The sequence below is a fragment of the Accipiter gentilis genome, chromosome Z (genome assembly GCF_929443795.1).
Source record: "Accipiter gentilis chromosome Z, bAccGen1.1, whole genome shotgun sequence".
Classification (NCBI taxonomy): domain Eukaryota; kingdom Metazoa; phylum Chordata; class Aves; order Accipitriformes; family Accipitridae; genus Astur; species Astur gentilis.
In genome coordinates this window covers 12,009,736-12,028,697 of record NC_064919.1, presented here as the reverse complement: position 1 = coordinate 12,028,697, position 18,962 = coordinate 12,009,736, and the positions used below count along the sequence as shown (strand labels likewise).

The following is an 18,962-nucleotide window of genomic DNA, read 5'->3' as shown; positions in this document are numbered from 1 at the left end:
ATAGATCAGAACTCCTTCCAAGTGCTCACAGGTTATGCAAGGAAAAAAAGCACTCATTCAACAATCTTCAGACAAAGCCAACTCCTCAGAGAAGAAAGGAGCACAAGACATTTCGGTCTGCACTGGGGAGTGTTCAGGAAGACCAAGAGTAAAATAATGCATGTCTTCTAACAGGAAGGTCTTAGCACTGAGTATAATTAATGAAGGGAACAATCTAATACAGGCTGTGATGAATACTGCCTTGCAGGACATGTGGAATCAAAACTGGATGTTTTTCTAAAAGATAAGCTCTAATCCAAACAGAAGTCAATTTAGGGAAAGCCAGTGGTCTATGTCACAATGCCAGTGATAATGTGATCACAGCTGACTCTTTAAACCTTATAACCCATGAATATAATGAGTCATGAATACCAACAGTACTGTTCCTTCCTCCAATGAAGTGTCTGGTGATATGGTGCCTGGATGTGGGTGGGTTACAATTAATGATGTATTTTACTGTGACTTTGCTCAAGAACTTTTTTCCCTGATGATTGCCATGGCTTGGACAAGTTCTTCCTCCAGGAATTATGATAAGAAATTTACTTCAGCAAAAGCTCCATGTTTTTGTCCTTAAGTCCACGTATGCTTTCCCAGCACAAAATGAGCAAGGATCTTCTAATGGGAACTGGAGCCAAGTTTTAATTATTTAGAATTTATACCAAAATGGCCCAGAATATATTTTGAACACATTATCAGAATCTGGTTCTTATTACTGCCAGAAAATAGCAGTGAAGGTACACAGCTGCATGCTTAAACATGTAGTTATAACTGTCTTGAGAAGGGGCCCTGAAAGTCTTTCTCACTGAAGGAGGACAGTGAGCATGGTCGTCAGCTCAAAACAGATTAAGACACTTCTGCTGGCCAGCTTCTGGTTACCTGCCAGGTAACCTACTGATATCATCACTTCTTTCCCCCAGTTGATCATTACTACCTTTCTTCTGCCTTCTCCAGTCTCTTAATGCCAAGGGCACTGGGACCTCTGTTTCATATAAGACCTTCCTATACCCTCTGTTCCCAGAGGGATGGGTCTGTTTATCCCTCATTTTCTCCTCCCTTTGTTTCAGGTTCTTCCATAATTTCTAGGGTCTACTGCCACCATTATTTCCTTTCTGCCCCACTGGCAGACAAGTGATTGGGATTCCTACATGCAGGGTGTTAAGATTTAAATCTGAAATCCAGGCTGAGCTCAGCTGAGATGAATGCATGATATTCTGCAATATATTAGTAATTTTTTGATGTTTGTTGTAATTTCTGCGGATGTTTGGAGCTCACATTTCTTGTCTTCTGGTTTCCCAATTTTTATTAGTATCACCAAAATTCATGCTTTGATGCCTAGACTATTCCCTGGATTTGCTCTGACGTTGCATTCAAAAATTACCTAGCAGCCTCCAAGCTGAATGATGCTGGTATACTGAGGACAATATTTCTCATTTGGCCAACAACAATGCGTAGTATCAAAGCTGATATATTTTACAGTGAAGGAAATAAATAGAAAAGTCAAAGAGCATTAAGGCCTTGAGAGAAATAGAGGTTTAGGTTCTGAAGTGCACAGTTAAAATTATGTTGCTAAAAATTAGCCCGGAGTATTATTACAACCTAGAAAGTAAGGAACTATTCAAAGAGTCAGGCCTTCTTGTTGTTAGAAGATGCTTCTGTAAATTAAATTATTGCAGTCCCAGATTTATTAATTCAAATTGATGTGTTTTGCTCATTTGCATTTCTTTAATTTTGGAACAATATTTCTTGGTTTCAAATTGCTAGCCTACTCAAGGGCAACCAGATAAATATCACAAGACTACAGTATGGGACTTTACCTCTTCCACTCAGTTAATTATCTTTCATTTAAAGTATGCTTGCTTGTATTTTTGCTTTCCAACCCCATTAAAATTCTTATTTCAAAATTCTAATTCTTATGAGGTTTAAGTTCCAAGATATGGAATGTACAAGAAAACAGTAGTTGTCTAAACATTCTTTTTTCTTCTTTCTTTTTTTTTCCCCCTCACAAGAATGGAAATAACATTTATAGTTTTCAAGAGAAAACTGAAAGTGCCTTCTGCTGAATGTGCAGCCTGGAAATATCACTCCCAAATGCTTAAAGGACAACCATTCAAATCTCATTCCCAGAAGCCTCCTCTTCAATCCAGTAAAAAGGTAATTGTTTGCTCATTGGTCATATGAAAAACAAAGGGCAATAGGTGCTTCTATTCCTTAGGCAGACCTGTGTCGCATGAGATCAACATTAAGAGACTAAAGACTAAGAAAAAAATGGAAGTTGAAAAGAACAGGGAGCACTTTTGAACAGCAGATTATGGGCACCACGTAGTAACAGAAACAACAAGCTAGAATTGGTTTAAATGCAGTTTGTAGAACAGTGACTATCAACAGCAAAGACAAAATGACCCATGTTACTATAATAATAATAATGTGCACAAACAGGTATTGCTGGCACTTGATGGTACTAAACCTTCCTAATCATACAGCAATAAACCTAATTCCATTTGCTCAGATGTCATTACTAAGTCCCAGAAAGCCAAGAAATGCCATTTATAAGCACAAAAGTGTAGCCGTATAGTTATTTTTATTTTCCTCATGCTTTTTAAGCCCTCAGAGGGCAGTCTGACTTTTTTCCAAGCTTTTCTCTGCAATCAGAAAAAGCTAGAAACTTTTAATCATTTTTAAAGCAAACTGAAATTCTTCTGTGCTCCTTCAATTTCATGAACTCAGAGTTTCAGAGAAATGCTAACTATTCCAACACTCAGAACAGAATCAAAAAACCTGGCAGTACAGAAAGGATAGAACCACTTACATGCAAGCATCATCCAGCCATGCTGGGTGTTCATTGCCCTTTTTTCTGTTTACTTTGTAGGACACTGAGGTGTTTTGCTAGGACCTTGTATGCTGAGGACTGGCAGTACCTGATCCAAATGTATGCAATCAGAGTCATCTTCTGCTACCACATGATGTTAAGTATAAGCCAGCTCCTCCTAGGATGCTTTTGTATTTACTTGTTACCAAGACAAATCACTGGTCTGAAAACACCACTTCAGTTGTAAGACAACATGATTATTTTTCACTGTGTGGGTCTATTTATTTGCCTGGGAATACAGGTTCTTTTAAGGGCTGGAGAGCTATGTTAGAAATCACTCTCAAGAGCCTCCTTACTGAAAAATGCTAGGAAATTGTACCAGCTCTGTATTCTGAAGAGAACAAGCCATGAGTTAATTCATCTGAATCACTGAAGGCATAATGAGAACAATTTTGGTTAGGTATTAAAATTTACTTGCTTTCAGTGCCAGATTTAATAGGTGGTAGTTGAAATCTGGGAAACATCAGCTAGAAACAGATTATTTGCATGTAATCGTAACTTGAGAATTTCTTCCAAATCTTGCCTCTAACACATCACCTAATAAAGTACTAAAATCTAGAGATGTTAGAACAAACAGCTGGATGTATAAAGGAAAAACACCATCCAGTCAAGCAAAATGCACCCCAATGAAATTAAAGGATTGCATTTACCTTTACCAACAAGACCTTTTCAGTTTTATCTGATCTTAAATTCAAAATGATTTAGTGCAAACCTGTAGCACTTCACAGTTCAGTAAAATTCAGAATGCCAAACCTGACAGATCAACTGCAGAACTCTAATTATTTACAGTCTTTGTTTGTTTCTGGTAAGGCTTATGATGTCCTTTAGTCACACCTCTGGAAAGGCTGCGCCTCTGCTTTAGGGAATTTATGTTCTGCAGTTCCTCCTTACTTCCTCAGGGCTGAACACAAATTACAGCTTTTTAAATGAGCAGCATTTATTAAATCAAATTACTGGTAATACTGCACTGCCTGAATGTGCCCCTAATTAGTCTTAGAACAGCGTTGCTATGCACCAAGAGACTAGAGGTGGCCCTGCCTTTTCACTAATTGTATCTGTGCTAACTCCAAAGCCCCTAGCAATAATGTTTCGGCAAACTTCTCCACTTTTGGGATCACTATAAATAGTACCTTCAAACTACTGCCACATTATCATTGCACATCCAGCCCTGCACCAGTTCAAACCAAGGAGAGTTTTGCCACTGACTTCAGCAGGAGCCGGCTGTAAGCCTGAGTGTGGACCACAGCCTTCATGGAAGTCAAAGGTGGATTGGACAGTCTTCCAAGTATGAAATGCTAAATGGCAATTTTGGCTGGACCCTAGGCTTACCTAGGAGTAGAGAAGAAATACTGCAGCCTTCCTCCAGGAAGGCCAACGGTGTACTCTCATCAACTGTCTAATTAGTATGATTTAATAAATATTAATGTACAACAGTGCCTGCACAGGCAAAAGGTAATGTGAAATTTATCACTGGCTTGACTAAATTAGCTCATTGCAATAGAGAAATGCAAATAACTTATAGAAACAAATATTTATATTAAAATGTATTGTTTGTTTTCACCATGTACAAGGCAGCATTGCAAACCAGGGGCTATGGACAGCTTCTACATCATTGACATACTTGAGGTTTCAAAGTGTCCTAACACTACCCAGAGAAAGCCCTGTGGAATTCGCACCTTCTGAGCACAGCCATATATAACACTTCCCAGCTTGATCCTGGATAGTTGTCCACACACATGTGTAATGAACGCATGGTATGTGGACAGCAGGCTATGATTTCACAGACTGGCATAGTCATAGCAGGCATGACTTCATCTGTATGGGGTGCAGTACCACTCATTAGGGGGAAGCCATGTCTGCCTGTTTTTGAGTAAGCAACGAAAGAAAGCAAGCTGAAGGCACTACTTACTTCAATGCAGTGCCCATCTGCCCAATGGATTTAAATTAGAACAGAAATACACATATTCCTGTTTGAGCTGGTATCACAACCACAAGATTGTACTGCAAGAACATTAAAGGTATTTAATCTTTTAACCTTTTTGACAGGAAGTGGGCACTTGATTTCATTTGATGTAAGTGTTCCCCAGGCACCCTATTTAATTTTTGGCTTAGGCAATACCCTGAATAGAAGCCCAGAGACTGAACTGCAGCCAATGCTGGCATTCTGCTTTCTGACACCTTAATGCATTTGGATCCAAACATCCAAAATTTATTATCATTGCTTTAGTACTTGAACAGCTCTGCACTGCACACAATTCAATGAAGAATGCCATGCCTTCAGGGATCCACTGGACACATGGCCAAATTTTCTTTTCATCTACAGCTTCTGCTAATATACTGGGTGTCTCAGATATGCTGTAACTTATGACTGCAGAGCTGTCTGTGTTAAAATTGAACCAGGACAAAAAAGCACTTCATGGACTTTCTGAATTTTTTTTTTTCAGTAATGCTTGATTAAGACACCAGGGGGAAAAAGAAGGGAGAAGCTTCTGCAAAAACAGAGTGTTTAGAGACATGTTAATTGTGAAAGCCAGTACCACATATATTACAGATTTATATTTATCCAGAAGTAAGCTTTTATAATATAGTAAGGCATAGTTAAAAAACTAAAACCTCTGCTGACGGAGATCCCACAACTATTCCAGAGAGCCCATTCCAGGGGGGTACTTTTCACAAATACCAGCACTTTGTAAGTCCTGGTGCCACCATTTTGACAGCACAAAATCCCACCTCCATCCCAAAGAAGATTACATAATGACTGATAAGTGATTCATACAATCTGTATAGTTTGGATCCCTTAAGATAAAAGGATTAGAAAGGGAATAGTCAAAATGGACTTAGCAACAACAAATGCAAGCTATCCTTGTACAGAGAAACAGTAGGGTATGTAGACCTTGATCATTCTGTTTCCAAGCATGCGCCTTCTAGAGAGACTGATAAAAAAGATCAATCTTCAAAAATCATAAAAGCTAGTGAGATGCAAGTCTTGCAAATTGTACAAACAAAATGATACAAATAGCATTTTAATTTTGATTTGCTCCTTTTGTGGGCAGGGGCAGAAGGGCAAATCAGGGGGTAGTGTTTAGAAGCCATTTATTTCAGTATTTCTTTGCAACTTCTGAGGCTGGAAACATATTTTCAAAAATTAAAGGTATTTCTGGCATTTTGCATTTTTTGAAAGAAAAACCATACCAAATATTTCAAGAGTTGTAATAAAATCAGGAGACTTGAGGAAACGTAATAGGTATTTTTGAATTGCAAAGTAACTCTTTCATATTAAATGCCATCAGAGACTAGTAGACTGCTTTCATGGAAAAGAATACAGCAGTGTACTGTGAGAATAAGTGTACAAATAATGACAGGCCAAGTTGACTTAAATTTGCGCTTTTCAGACGTCAATCTTGCCCATAGTTGTTCTGCTACAGTTAATTGTCATACTTTCATGAGTCCTCAAGGCTAACGGTCTTGAAGAAAATCCAATTTAGAAGACAACTAACAGCTATTAAGCAACTAGAGGGACTCAGAATCAGAAGATCTGGATTTCATTCTCCTATCTGCTCATGACTTGCTGCATGACCTTGAATAAAAGACTTGCCTTATCTAGGCTGCAACCCTACCTTAACATGCATCTCCTAAGACTGCTATGAGGTTTAATTAATTAATTTGTGCCTATAAACCTTTCAAAAGCCTAGGGATAGAAAGGGCTATGGAAATGAAAATAATTAACAATATTTTCCTACATACAGAGGTATAGAGTGACATATGTTTGCTGTATGAATATAAATGCAGAGACACATAAAGATACACAACATGTTTTCACATAACTTCTTCTGACTTGTTCCCTCAAGAAACAGCAACATGGAAATACAAAATTTAGGAATAAACACTACACATGCCTACAGATCCTTCATTTTCTGTATAGGTAGCTCTGATGCTGCCTCCCCTTTACAGCACATTCTTAAGATTACAAATTACGCTTGTTTAACAATAGTATGAAAACAAATTGTTCTTACCCTCAGCCCCTGCTCCATGGACAAGCAGAGGACCTGCCAGGGTGCTGTGTACCTGAACATGTTTGGCCCCTTCTGTAGACAGACTAAATAGCAAAAGGCACGCAAGTCTCTCAGGTCTCCTGGTTGCTTTTCATCTGAGGGATGCTTAAATTGAGAGAAATCCTTTAGTTGTACTCTTCAAGGGCCCCCGGAGCAGACTCTAAGACAGCGTTACAGCCATTCCACTTGCACGCTGAGGAACTGAATAACTAATTCAATAAGAGGCTTTTTTTCTTGGGAAGAGCTTAGCTCAAACTCAATTAGCATAAATAGGATGATAACCTTTGAACTTCCCACTCCTCCTCACCGAGGAGCTGATGGTGGATAGCACGTCACAACAGGGTCGCTCCCTCCCTTGCAAATCTCGAGTTTGTATGTATTTCCACTGCTGGCATTTGACTCTGCCTCAAAAGTCCAGAAGCAGCTATCAGAGACCATCTATAGCTTTGCATTCTTTATTTTTATTACTATGTTTTAGCCTGGCTCAAAGGAAATCCCTTTTCCTTCTGTCAAGAGGGATACACCTTACCTGTTTCCAGTATCCTGACCTCTACTTGGCAATCAGTATGATTTTACTGAATAAATTCACACAGAAGCTGCTATAAACACTCTCACGATAAAACCACTAGAGTAAATAAGGTTACTACCTTAAATGAGACTGAGTTTTTCTCCAAAATACATTGAAGTGAGTTCTTTGCAACATGGCAAATATGATATGCTGCAGCCTTGCTGGTGGTTAAGTTTACCTTAATGGATTGTCACTTTTTCAGTCAGAGGCCAAGGCCTAAACTCCAAGAGACTGAACTGGTAAAAGAGTAAAGATCTGTTATTTTCTACATTTATGTTATTTCAGTAATGAACTGAAGTGGTACTTTTGTACCCTACTGCTGCTCAGAAAACAGTGAGATGTTGTATGCACACTGTGGCCACGTTTGCTTTTCTTTTATGGCAGTTGTTTGTACTCAGAAAACATCACTGATGCAAATCCAGCCACACAGATCAAGTAACTAACTTATCCTGCCCCCCGCCCCCCCCTGCTTTGGTAGAGGAAGAATAAGTAATTTTAGATTTATATTAACTCAAGTCTGACTCAGTGGTCTTCAATATTTTATCTCCAGTACTTGTACTGCTGCAATCCCACCCAAATAAATTACAGGGATGCAGAAAGAACTGTGCAAGACTTGTCTCTACAGCTACTTCTAGCAGAGAACTGAGGCACCTGCGCACAGCGCTGCTCCCCCATCAGCCCGGTGTACTGAAAATAGTTATAAGGCAGTTCTGCAAGTCCGACTGCAGCACGAATACCAGCCACAGCACTCTCACACGCTTGGTAGTTTTGTTAAAGAAATTCCGAGGAAAATATACCTTCTCATAAATATTTTGTCTTTTCTTGACAGTGAAGTGATAGACAGCCATGGAAAAAACCTAGAGAAGTACTTTCACCAAGTATTTGGCAAAAAACAAACACACACCTGAGCTCCATCTCAGCTGAGAAATCTGTTACTATACTGGTATTTGTTGCACATACACAATTAACACAGAAATAATGCCAATTCAAAAAAATGTGAAAGTGCAGATCTGTTTAAAATTATTCAAATTATACACGACACACATCACTTAGCAGTGGCATTAACAATTTCTATACAACCTTGACTGCGCAGTACATACAGCCCTGGCTTTTGCTCAGCTTACTGAGACGGCCTTCCTTGATAACCAGATAGGAGGAACTCTCTTTTCCTTCACCTCTCTCTGTATTTTGACCTTTTGCTTTGACACCTCTGAAGACCATTTTGGAAGCAACAAATTACTTTGGTTATTTCTTCAGTAGCTGAAAGTGATTTAAGACAGAACAAACCTGGGTACCATGGCTAATATTTCACCAATTAGTATGTTTTTATAACAACCAGAAAAAGAGCAAAGGACAAATCCTGTTCCTCAGTAAGAATCTGGACATGACTGGAACATGGATTACAGGAGGACTTAGGCTGCAAACACAAAAGAGATCAAGTGCCTTCTGCTGAAGTAACATCAAGTTACTTCAGTATGGTTAAGGGTAGAAATAAGAATTTTGGTGAGCAATGGCCGTTCCACACATCCTTTGAACCTTCCCTTGGTCAGATATGCAAACAACTGGCATGCAATGGAAACAAGCCCGTCCACATGCATCTTCATCTTGTAGCCTCCTACTATCTTCCCTTTTTTGTTAAAGGTTGTGTGCCTTGCTCATTACCTACATGATGAAGTCTGTATCACAGGATTTAATTCTGAAAGTAAATGAGAATATAGATACAGAATGGATCAACCTAAGTCCTAAGATACGAGTCTGCAGAATTAACAGTGAACTAAGTCTGCCAAAACACCTGAAACCTAGGAGATCCCAAGGCAAATATTAATGACAAAATGTTTTGGCCTAATGTAGAATATTAAACAAGCTTCTTAGAAAGAAGACCTCTGATCTTTGATTTTCCCAGTGGATGAACTGAGTGCTCTTGAATAGCTCAGAAACTGCTAGACAAAAATATTGTGATATATCAGCCATATTTAGGTTAGTTAACTAACTGTGAACAGTGTTCACATTAAAGCCACTTTTACATCTTTTATATTAAGAAACATTCATACAGGTAAACAGTTAACAACACATAATCTGAACTTTCGTGACCTTACACCCATACAAATACAACCTGCTTACTTTCTGCAAAAGTCAGCCGCCTTTGTCCCCCTTCATTTTGGGCTTTCCCCGCTCTCTTTTTAATAAAAAACAGGACTACTGAAACAGCTTCCCCCCATAGCCTGTTTTAAATGAGAGATCACACAGCTGCTGATGACAGGAAATTAATATAAACATTTCCATAGCAAGATCAGAAAGTTAATGCAATTGTTCACTTGTCTTCAGGGAGAAAAAGTAAACAGAGATATACTAAAAGGAAGCCACAAAGAGATATGACTGTGCCATCCAAGCAGAGGTCTGTTGAGACTGATGGTACATGCTAATGAATGGTCACTCCACCTGAAAGCCCATCCTTCTCCCCCTTACCAGAAATCATTAACACCAGGGGAGAGTTTTCCAGGACTCACTCAGAAGTCAAAATGCTAACCCTCACAGCGTTTCTCTCCAGCAGACTGTCTTCAGAGAAGTTAGTGTTGAAATCTCCTTGGAAAAGGTAGGCAGGATTTACAGCAGTGATGCAAAATGCCATCAGTCCTCACAGAAGAATGCAAAGCACATACCAGTAAATACCACACCCACATTTTGTGGTTTTTGTTTCTCAAGCAAGGGTCATTCGACTTCCTGTGAGATCTGACCGCACAGGATTTACCAGGGCTGCCTTTCTACACTTCCTTTTATTTCCCAATAAATACAAAGCCTTTGGATAAGGTTAAGAACTTACTCAAGCTGATGAAGCCATAAAAGTTGTTTGTCTTCCAGTTGTCCGTGAGTAAAGAAAATGAGACACGGCATCAAAGAGATGAAACCTCCTGCTGTGAAAAAGCAAGTGGCTAAAATACTAGACTGGAATTTATAAGATCAAATCCAGTCCCAGGCTCTGACATCTTGGGAAAAATCACTTAATCTCACCGTGCCTTTTATCAGAAAGGTGTTTATAGTGTATTTTGCAAGTTGAGTGCAAAAAGTGTGCTTATGAGGACACTTGCTAATTTATTTCCTTCTTTGAGAAAGCAGGAAAAATAATCTTTCACATGAAATGAGCCTGTGAGAGAAGTACCCATATTGTATCTTTTTTAATTTTGGTATTCAAAGAATCCGAGAGGAAAAGACACCCAAGATTTTCAATATTAATTTTTCATTTTACTCCCCATTAAAATGGTTCACTGCATTTTCCTGGTCTCTCAGTGCTTTACTGAGATGCCATGTCTCATGCAGTGTATTGCAGATACAGTCCCAGCAGTGTGAGGAAGACCTCAGCTGCCCTTTCTCTGGTCACCACTTCTGACATTTGACACCAAGACATTTGAAATTTCCTGAAATGCCTTTGGTTTTGTCCATGCTGTAAGTAATGTGCAAACACCAAACTGGTGTGAGAAGTAATACATCACTATGCTCTGTTTTTCCCTTACAAAAGGTAGAAAACTGGATTCATACCTGTAGTACAGAATGTAGCCTGGCTGACACAGGACACTGCTATATAGGATCCAAAGGCTCTCTCAGTCCTGGAAATGAGTACTCAGAGACTTTAAATAATTGCAAGGTTTGGCAACAGCAAAATACCTGGTTTGATGATCTGAAATTTGGGCAAAAGTACTTAGGAGTTTAATCCTGCCTAGTCTCAATCTCCAATTACTGAACTCCATGAGTACAATATTGCAATAACAAGAACTGCAGGACTGAATAAGAAAGCCCAAGAATTCAGTCTGGTGAGCTCCTCAGGAAAGTGTGACAGGTACTTCTAGTATTTGTTGCTTTATTATTATTATTATTATTATTTTTACTACTATTATTATGGTTCTACTGTACTGCTCCTCCCTCCCTATGGCAAGAGTCCTCCTATAGGAACAAGACCTGTTTTTCCATTCCTACCTCCTGGCTGGAAAGGAGAGTGAGCCAGAAATTTTAAAGCCACCAGTCTCTAAATCTGATTTAAATTTATCACTTTGTTCATCTTACCTCTTCTTTTCTGTTGCACATCATTTTATTATCTCTATTTTATACGTGACACAAAAGATCAGATTTGAAGTTATCTCTATCACCAGACAATTTATGCAAGATCTCAGACAGTATACCAAAAATATGCAAAGTCAGCAATATGAGGAGGATGTCTTTTCTAATCATGTATCCCAAAGGCTAAGCGTATTTCCTTACACAAATGAAAAAGCCTGGGAAAAACAGAGAATTTTTATCTGGGGCCTGAATGGGAAGCCTGCAGCATGCAAACCTGGAAAATATCCTGTGGCTTCACGGAAGAAAGTTAAGTTATCATGCATGTGAGCTGATGATTGGGTGCTAAGCCCAAAATATTGGTCTTTTCTCTTACTTCTTTCATTCAGGCTAATAAAAGGTACTGCTTCTTTCTACAAAACCCGTCTCCCTTGTTGCACAGTAAACCTCTGTGGATACAACACTGCTCCTATTATTAAATGTCCATCCTCCTAACAAAAAAATACCATCTCTGAGAAAACACAGTGTGTAGTGATTACATCAGCTGATACTTGGTGCTCCAAAGAGTAATACCATAAGGAGTATTTCAAGAAAAGTGTAGGCAAGAAGTTGCTCAGTACCAAAATATTTTCTCAATATTTGGAAAAGCTTATCCCATCAAGACAAAATGCCTTTATTCTGAAAAACAAAGGTTAAAAAAAAAAAAAAAAAAAAGCTAACTATGTGACTACGGGCTGGACTAACAGTATCTGGAAAGATTAAATCACATAAACAGCAGAAACTTGAGAAGCACTACCTTCTGTTTGAAAGGAAAAGCAGTAAGAAAGGGTGTAAGAAAAAGGTAGTCTGTCCAAACACTCTGCAATGCAGCTATACATGAGTGTGGTTATTTTGAGTACATTCTCAGAAGGAATGCATGAGATCAAGAAGACTAAGAGCTTATCAGCCATTGGATGCAAAACTTCCCTTGAATACATCATTGTGTGCACTGCATACAACTAGGGATGATGCAGAGGCATGAATTATTTTCACATCATACAGAAAATTACTTGGCCTGGTAAAGATCTGTAAGAGCTTACTAGCATGTTGTCAAATAAATCCTGCCACCAAAAATGCAGGATGAAGACATTTTGCAAGCCATAGCTTAGCTCTGGGATCTCAGCAACCTGTGCTTTTAAGGCATGGCTCAAAACACGTGGCATTAAATGGGTATCTAACTAACTAGCTTTGGACTGGTCTCATTCACTGGTATTCACACGGCTCTCCCTAAGCAGGAAATCCTGAATTCTCATTCATATTCTTTTCAAATCAGATCCAACTGCTGCTTTCCCACCTTTTAACCTCTGAAAGACCAAAAGCCAAACACTTTTACAAGTGGGAAAGATGACAAAAATCCTGAAACAATTAGTAGAAGAGGAAACTCCCTTAAATTCTTCACTGTAACCGGGATTTTTTATATATATAGCTTCCTAACTCAGTACCTCAGAGACACCCAGTATAAAATGAACAAGAGGAACACATCTGCATCAGAAGGTATTGTGGGATGGATGTAAATTGGCTGTCCTGGAAGATACTGAGTGACTGCCTAACAACTCTCCTTCTCAGCTTTTCTAGGATGTCCCTCCATAGGTAACACGCCAAACTTGTCCCTGGGCCATCTACACAAGAGATTATGCACTAATCATGAAAGTGAAAATCTCTTGTGGTTTGGCAGAAAATATCACAAGTACTTACATAACCACAGTCAGGATCATGTGTAGCATCACCATGGAAAAACAGCCTTTTCATTAGCCCAACAGCACTTACAACGTGCTAGGACTGTGGTTTGATACTGATGCAAGGAGAGCAGGCAGCCAGGGTCACATGGCAGTGCAAGCCAGTGCTAAAGGGGTTGCTGAAATCCTGCTCGCCTCCTTGCTGGCCATGCTGATTTTGGTTGTCTGTCTGGTGATATGGCTGAAAAGTAGTATCAGTAAAAAGGCAAAAAAAAAAAGTGGTTCATGTCTGGCTGGACTCAGCTTCCAAGTGAGCAAACATGACACTGCGTACATTGGCACTGCAGTTTCCTAAGCACCATGTTTACCTTGGGTGGTCAGCTACCAAGCCACTGGCTAGGCATCCCCCTCCCAATCCCATGAAACTTGTTCAGCTCATAGTTTGAAGTGGTGTTTGTGTACAGTTGAAATCCACGAATGCACTTTCCATTTGCAGTATCTCAGGCTCCACTGCAAAACTCCTGCAGGAACTTTAATAAATGCATGTTGTGAATAGACTGATACAAGAAGGAAGCAAGATCTCCTATGTCGTACAGTCGCATCACCTGTTATGGCAGAAAAGCCTGTCAGTTCATCCTCTCCATGAACCTACTCAAGCTCCATCTTAAAAACAGCAAAGAAAATTTGTCCCCACTGTTGACATGGTATTGTTAGTCTGATCCTTAAGGGCTGGCTTCTAGTTTCTAGTCTACATCTACTAATGGCTAGTTCATCCCTGTTTGTTCTTTTTCCAGTACTGACCATTTGGTTTAGCAACCTACTGCCGTTCTTGGTTTTTCTTTCCCTGATGCATATATAAACTTCTGATATATCCCAATCTGCATTTTTCTAGACTAAACAAGTAAAGCTCCTTTAATCTCAAATTGCATGTCAGGCTTTCATCTCCCTGCTGTCCACACACACCCCCCCCCCCCCCTGCATCCACTGCAGCGTCAAGTCACATTTTTGGAACATGAGTGGCCAGAAATGCATATGGTGTTGCAGGTATGGTCTTACCAGCAGAGTCTACAATGGTGTTCATGTGTCCCTATTCCGTTTGGAGATGCCCTGACTGGTAATTAATCATAGCTAGAGGTGGAGAAATCCTCTTTGTATAGCCACATAAGTAAAGACAGCCCTCAGGGGACTCCCTGAGCACGTAAGGAAGGTATTTTTACAGAAAGCATATGGACAAAACCAGTGTGTGACACAGGAGGTGCTGGCAGTTGGGTGGACAGTGCAGAAGAAGGTCACAGTTGTGCTACACTCATCCGACAGGATTACGCCAATTAAAAAAGGACAACAGCTGCAAGCAGATGGGCACTTCAAGCACAGACGCTTTCTCTAAAACTGGTAGCAGTAGCTGCAGCAGCTGTGCTGGAAAGGCAATGAGCTAGTGCACCAAGAAGCCCAGAAAGTATGTTGTGCTTCTCAAACCATCTCATACCTGCTCCTTTCAGACAGACTGACACAATTTCTTACCCTCTATTTGTCTTGAAGCTGAACTGACACTGATCTAATGAGTGAATGATTAAGCACCAGCCCATGCTACTCTATGCCCTGGATATGATTACCGAAGTTACAGTGCCAAACTAAACACTTGCAGCTCATTTCCTTTGCATGAAGTGGCACCAGAAGGGAAAAACGAAACTGAGGATACTCACGCAACCACTTCGCTTACACGGGAGAAAGTTTCAACAACCCAGTAGGGAACTCGGGCAGAAAATTCCTTCTCCCTTCACATCACGCTCTTTCTGATGCTTTGTGTCAGAGCAGTCCATACCACCACAGCCACAAAATCAATCACCTCTCAGACCACCAGCTCCCAAGCACTGCCCTGTCAAGCTTTATTGCAGAATGCAATAAATAATAAATAACTGTCATAAATATGGATCCAAGCCTCCTCGGAGCCAGCACCACACCACCACCGCCTCCCCTGCCACCAGCACCAGCTCCTGCCCTCTCCTGACCCCCACACCAGCCCCATCCCTTCTCACACCCCACTCCCCGCTGCGCCTTGGCCCCTCTGCCAGCACCTCCGCTGCACGGCCGAGCATGGTTCAGGCACTGCTGGCACAGCGTCAGGCGTGGGCGAGCAGTGCTGACGCTATCCGCAGGCATTCAAAGGCTCTCTGCCGTGTTGATTTCAGGGCTGTGAAGCAGAGAAATCCACACAGGCCTTGCGAAGGTTTAACAGAGGCTATTCACGCATGGTCAGGCGGGTCTTGGCGCTTGCAGAACAATGAATGCCCATTGGCATGCTTTCTGCTGGGGCTGGGATGCTAGGTATGGAGGAAAATTTCTGCTCTCATCTCCTCCCTTGGTCTCGCCGTCCCTCCTAAATCTTCTCATAAAACCTACATCTGGGTCTCACGTGCATTGACTTTTTCACTGCAAGAGCTCCAGGAATGGAAGGAGGGAAAAGGGAAAGACACAGTCACAACTGGAAAGTCCCAGGCAGCTCCAGCCACATGAAGACGTTCCTGTTCACCAGCCATGTGAAGAAGTTCACCAGCCATATGGTATGGTTTTATTATGGCTTCTATGTTATATTTTCTCTTTTTTTCCTAGAGGATAGGAGTAATACCATACATAATTGTGCCAAATAATGTGCTGGATCACACAATTAATTGGAGAAAAAGCTGGCAATGTCAAACATTAGCCTGAAACTCATCTGCACTTCCTTAGAGCTGGTAGGTTTTGCATCCATGTGCAAAAAGTACAAAGTAAATAGCTTGTCAACATAACTTGAGTAAGTCTCGGGAGCAGGGACCAGCTCCACTCAATGCAAAATCTTAGAAACTTGCAGTGTGTTAGCCTCATCCCTCCTAACTCCTTTATGGCTTTTTCCTACCTTGTTTTGATCTTCCATTTTATTGCAAAACTGTGTCTTTTCATGTCTAGGTCCTATCCTTCCTGCAGTGAGCTGCCACAGCTAATGGCGTGTACCCTGCTCAGGTCTTTGGAAGACAAGCTTTGGCTCCAAAGGGCATATGCAGGCACTGTATCCTCATATAAAGACCACTGCAGAACAACTGGTGGATAAGGAACAAGGATCTGTGAATTCACCCCATGTCCTGGTTTCAGCTGGGATAGAGTTAACTGTCTTCCTAGTAGCTGGTACAGTGCTATGTTTTGAGTTCAGTATGAGAAGAATGTTGGTAACACTGATGTTTTCAGTTGTTGCAAAAACTGGAGGGGCACAAGAAGTTGGCACAGGATACAGCCAGGGCAGCTGACCCAAACTGGCCAACAGGGTATTCCATACCATGCGACGTCACGTATAGTATATAAACTGGGGGGAGTGGGGGCGGGGGATCACTGCTCAGGGACTAGCTGGGTGTCGATCAGCTGGTGGTGAGCAATTGCACTGCGCATCATTTGTGCATTCCAATCCTTTTATCATTACCGTTGTCATTTTATTAATGTTATCATTATCATTATTAGTTTCTTCTTTTCTGTTCTATTAAACCGTTCTTATCTCAACCCACGAGTTTTACTTCTCTTCCCAATTTTCTCCTCCATCCCACTGGGGGGGGGGGTGGGGGGGGGGGAGTGAGTGAGTGGCTGCATCGTGCTTAGTTGCTGGCTGGGGTTAAACCACGACACCCCATGACAAAGCTGCACATAGAAATACATCTCAAGAAGAAAAGATACAATAACAACACAACGGTCTTGGCAGCGTGGTTTTCACAGAGGTAAAAATCAGCTGGACAAACATCAATAAAAATCCAGCCATGTCAAATTCTTCTCTGTCATTTCAGTTAATAAATACTCCATTTATTCAACTCTGGCCAAATGTAGCTCCAGGTGTGTCACGTATTTTATGTAGAGTTTTGATGAATGCTCAGCATTGCCCTAGCCCGCCCCATCATTTCTTCATTTTCTATCAATACACAAAGTCTCATCCTATTTTAAATCTCAACAGCTACAACATCCTCCCATCACGTGCAAAGCACTCAATTGCCTTAGGGCACGCTCTTTTCCTCTAATTCTCCAGTACAGTGATTCTTTTCTTCTGCCTTTTAGCACAATCCCTTTAAAAACACAGAAATGTTGTAACAGGATTTGTACAAATCCCCTCATTTTCTGTTCATTAATTAGTTATAATGAAGCACTGTTTATATATAAGCTATGAAATGTTACTGTCCTGCCTCTTGAACACCTAGAGAAATTCTTACACTGAAGGCTTTCTACTAAAAGACTTTCTCCGACAATAACTACGGATGCCTGTGCATACACCTCCCGCTCCCATCCGCTGAACAGAGGCTCTAAGACAGTAGCCTCTATTTAGTACTAATAAGTAGCTTCACCCACTTACAGTGTTTCCAACATGCAGCACAATCTGAGGGGTTTTTATGGCAAGTGAAGTTTTCCCTTCATGGCATTAATTGTGCTTAATGAGTGTCTGCCCAGAGCAGACCGAGGCTGACCTAGCAGAGTTCTCTCTTATGCCAGCTGTCACTGCTGTAGGGCACAATTATGCAATATAACCTTTGCAGGGGGAGAGGACAAAGCAGAAGGCTGCTTTGATGCACACACACCCAGTAACATATAGATGTCTGTGCACACTCACGCATAGACGTGTATATGTCTGTATTGGTGCACAAGTAGATATATTCCTGCAGTGTGTGCCCACAAGTGGGTTTCTGGTGTGGTAGTATGCACTTACTGTTGACAATAACTTAATGAGGCTTGCACAAAATTTCACTTTGTACCTGCCAGGATAGATAAAGGCTGCTACTGCACAAGAGTCTCACTTAAGATATGGAGCCTTTTCAAGGATGAAAGCACTCCAGGCATTAGCAACTGCCTGGAAACCCAGCAGTAGGACTAATTCCCTGACTAATGCTGTACCATGATGCCTTTGCAGCATCATTTGTTATGTGCTGCTTTTTTGCCTGCATTGAGCAGCCACAATGCATTAAGACAAAATATCTGCTACTGGTATTTAACTGGTAGCCATATGCTTATTACACCAGCTCCTCCATCCGCCTGGCTGGTGTGCTGTATGGATACTAGAAGTGGCTATTCATTACACAGCCATGAAGGCTCCTTTGGCTCAAGGTACTGAGGCCAGGTGTGCCTTCCATAGAGGACTGTTACAGCTGAAACACTGTCATTTGAGTACATGTGAAGAGAGATGTTGATAAATTAGTCTAAAATCCCAGATTCAGTTCAAGAGGTTGCTTCTGTGTATGCAACAGTTTTGGGATGAGATATGATGTTGTTTGCAGGACTTTTTTATCACTGCGTGCAGCTGCCATTTGCAGTGATAGGCATAACACAAAAAGAAGGAAGATTGGCTAGATTAGAGCAATTCAGATAGAGAGGTTGATCTTACCCATCTTTCACAGACAACCACCAACATTCAGCTAGGATTCAAACTTCCCAGAACTGGGTGGTGCGCTAAATGAAGAGATACTCTTGTCCTTGAAAATAGCTATGTTACACTTCAAGACATTTTCTAAAGTGCAAGACTGAATAACTGCTAGAGAACCAATCCATGAAAGTTAAGATTCCTGCAGCTAATCATTCAGCTAGTGATATACGTTCATTCAAAACCAAGCACATGCATTTTAAAATCTGGTAGGTAATACAATAATCATAAAGCATACAGATAATATATGAGGTAA

At 40.7% G+C, this 18,962-nt stretch overlaps 1 protein-coding gene across 12 annotated transcripts in view; it reads right to left on the bottom strand.

Moving 5' to 3' along the window:
* Positions 1-18,962, bottom strand: part of PALM2AKAP2 (PALM2 and AKAP2 fusion) — a 271,043-nt gene that overhangs the window by 49,054 nt on the left and 203,027 nt on the right. For 2 of the 12 annotated variants that reach the window (XM_049796119.1, XM_049796120.1), the window contains exon 1: positions 6,919-7,135. The exons of the other annotated variants lie outside the window; for them this stretch is intronic. In XM_049796119.1, the coding sequence (XP_049652076.1) occupies positions 6,919-6,978 (60 nt within the window). In that variant the 5' untranslated portion in view covers positions 6,979-7,135. Of the gene's footprint in view, positions 1-6,918; positions 7,136-18,962 lie in introns of those variants that run through there. 12 annotated transcript variants of the gene reach the window in all.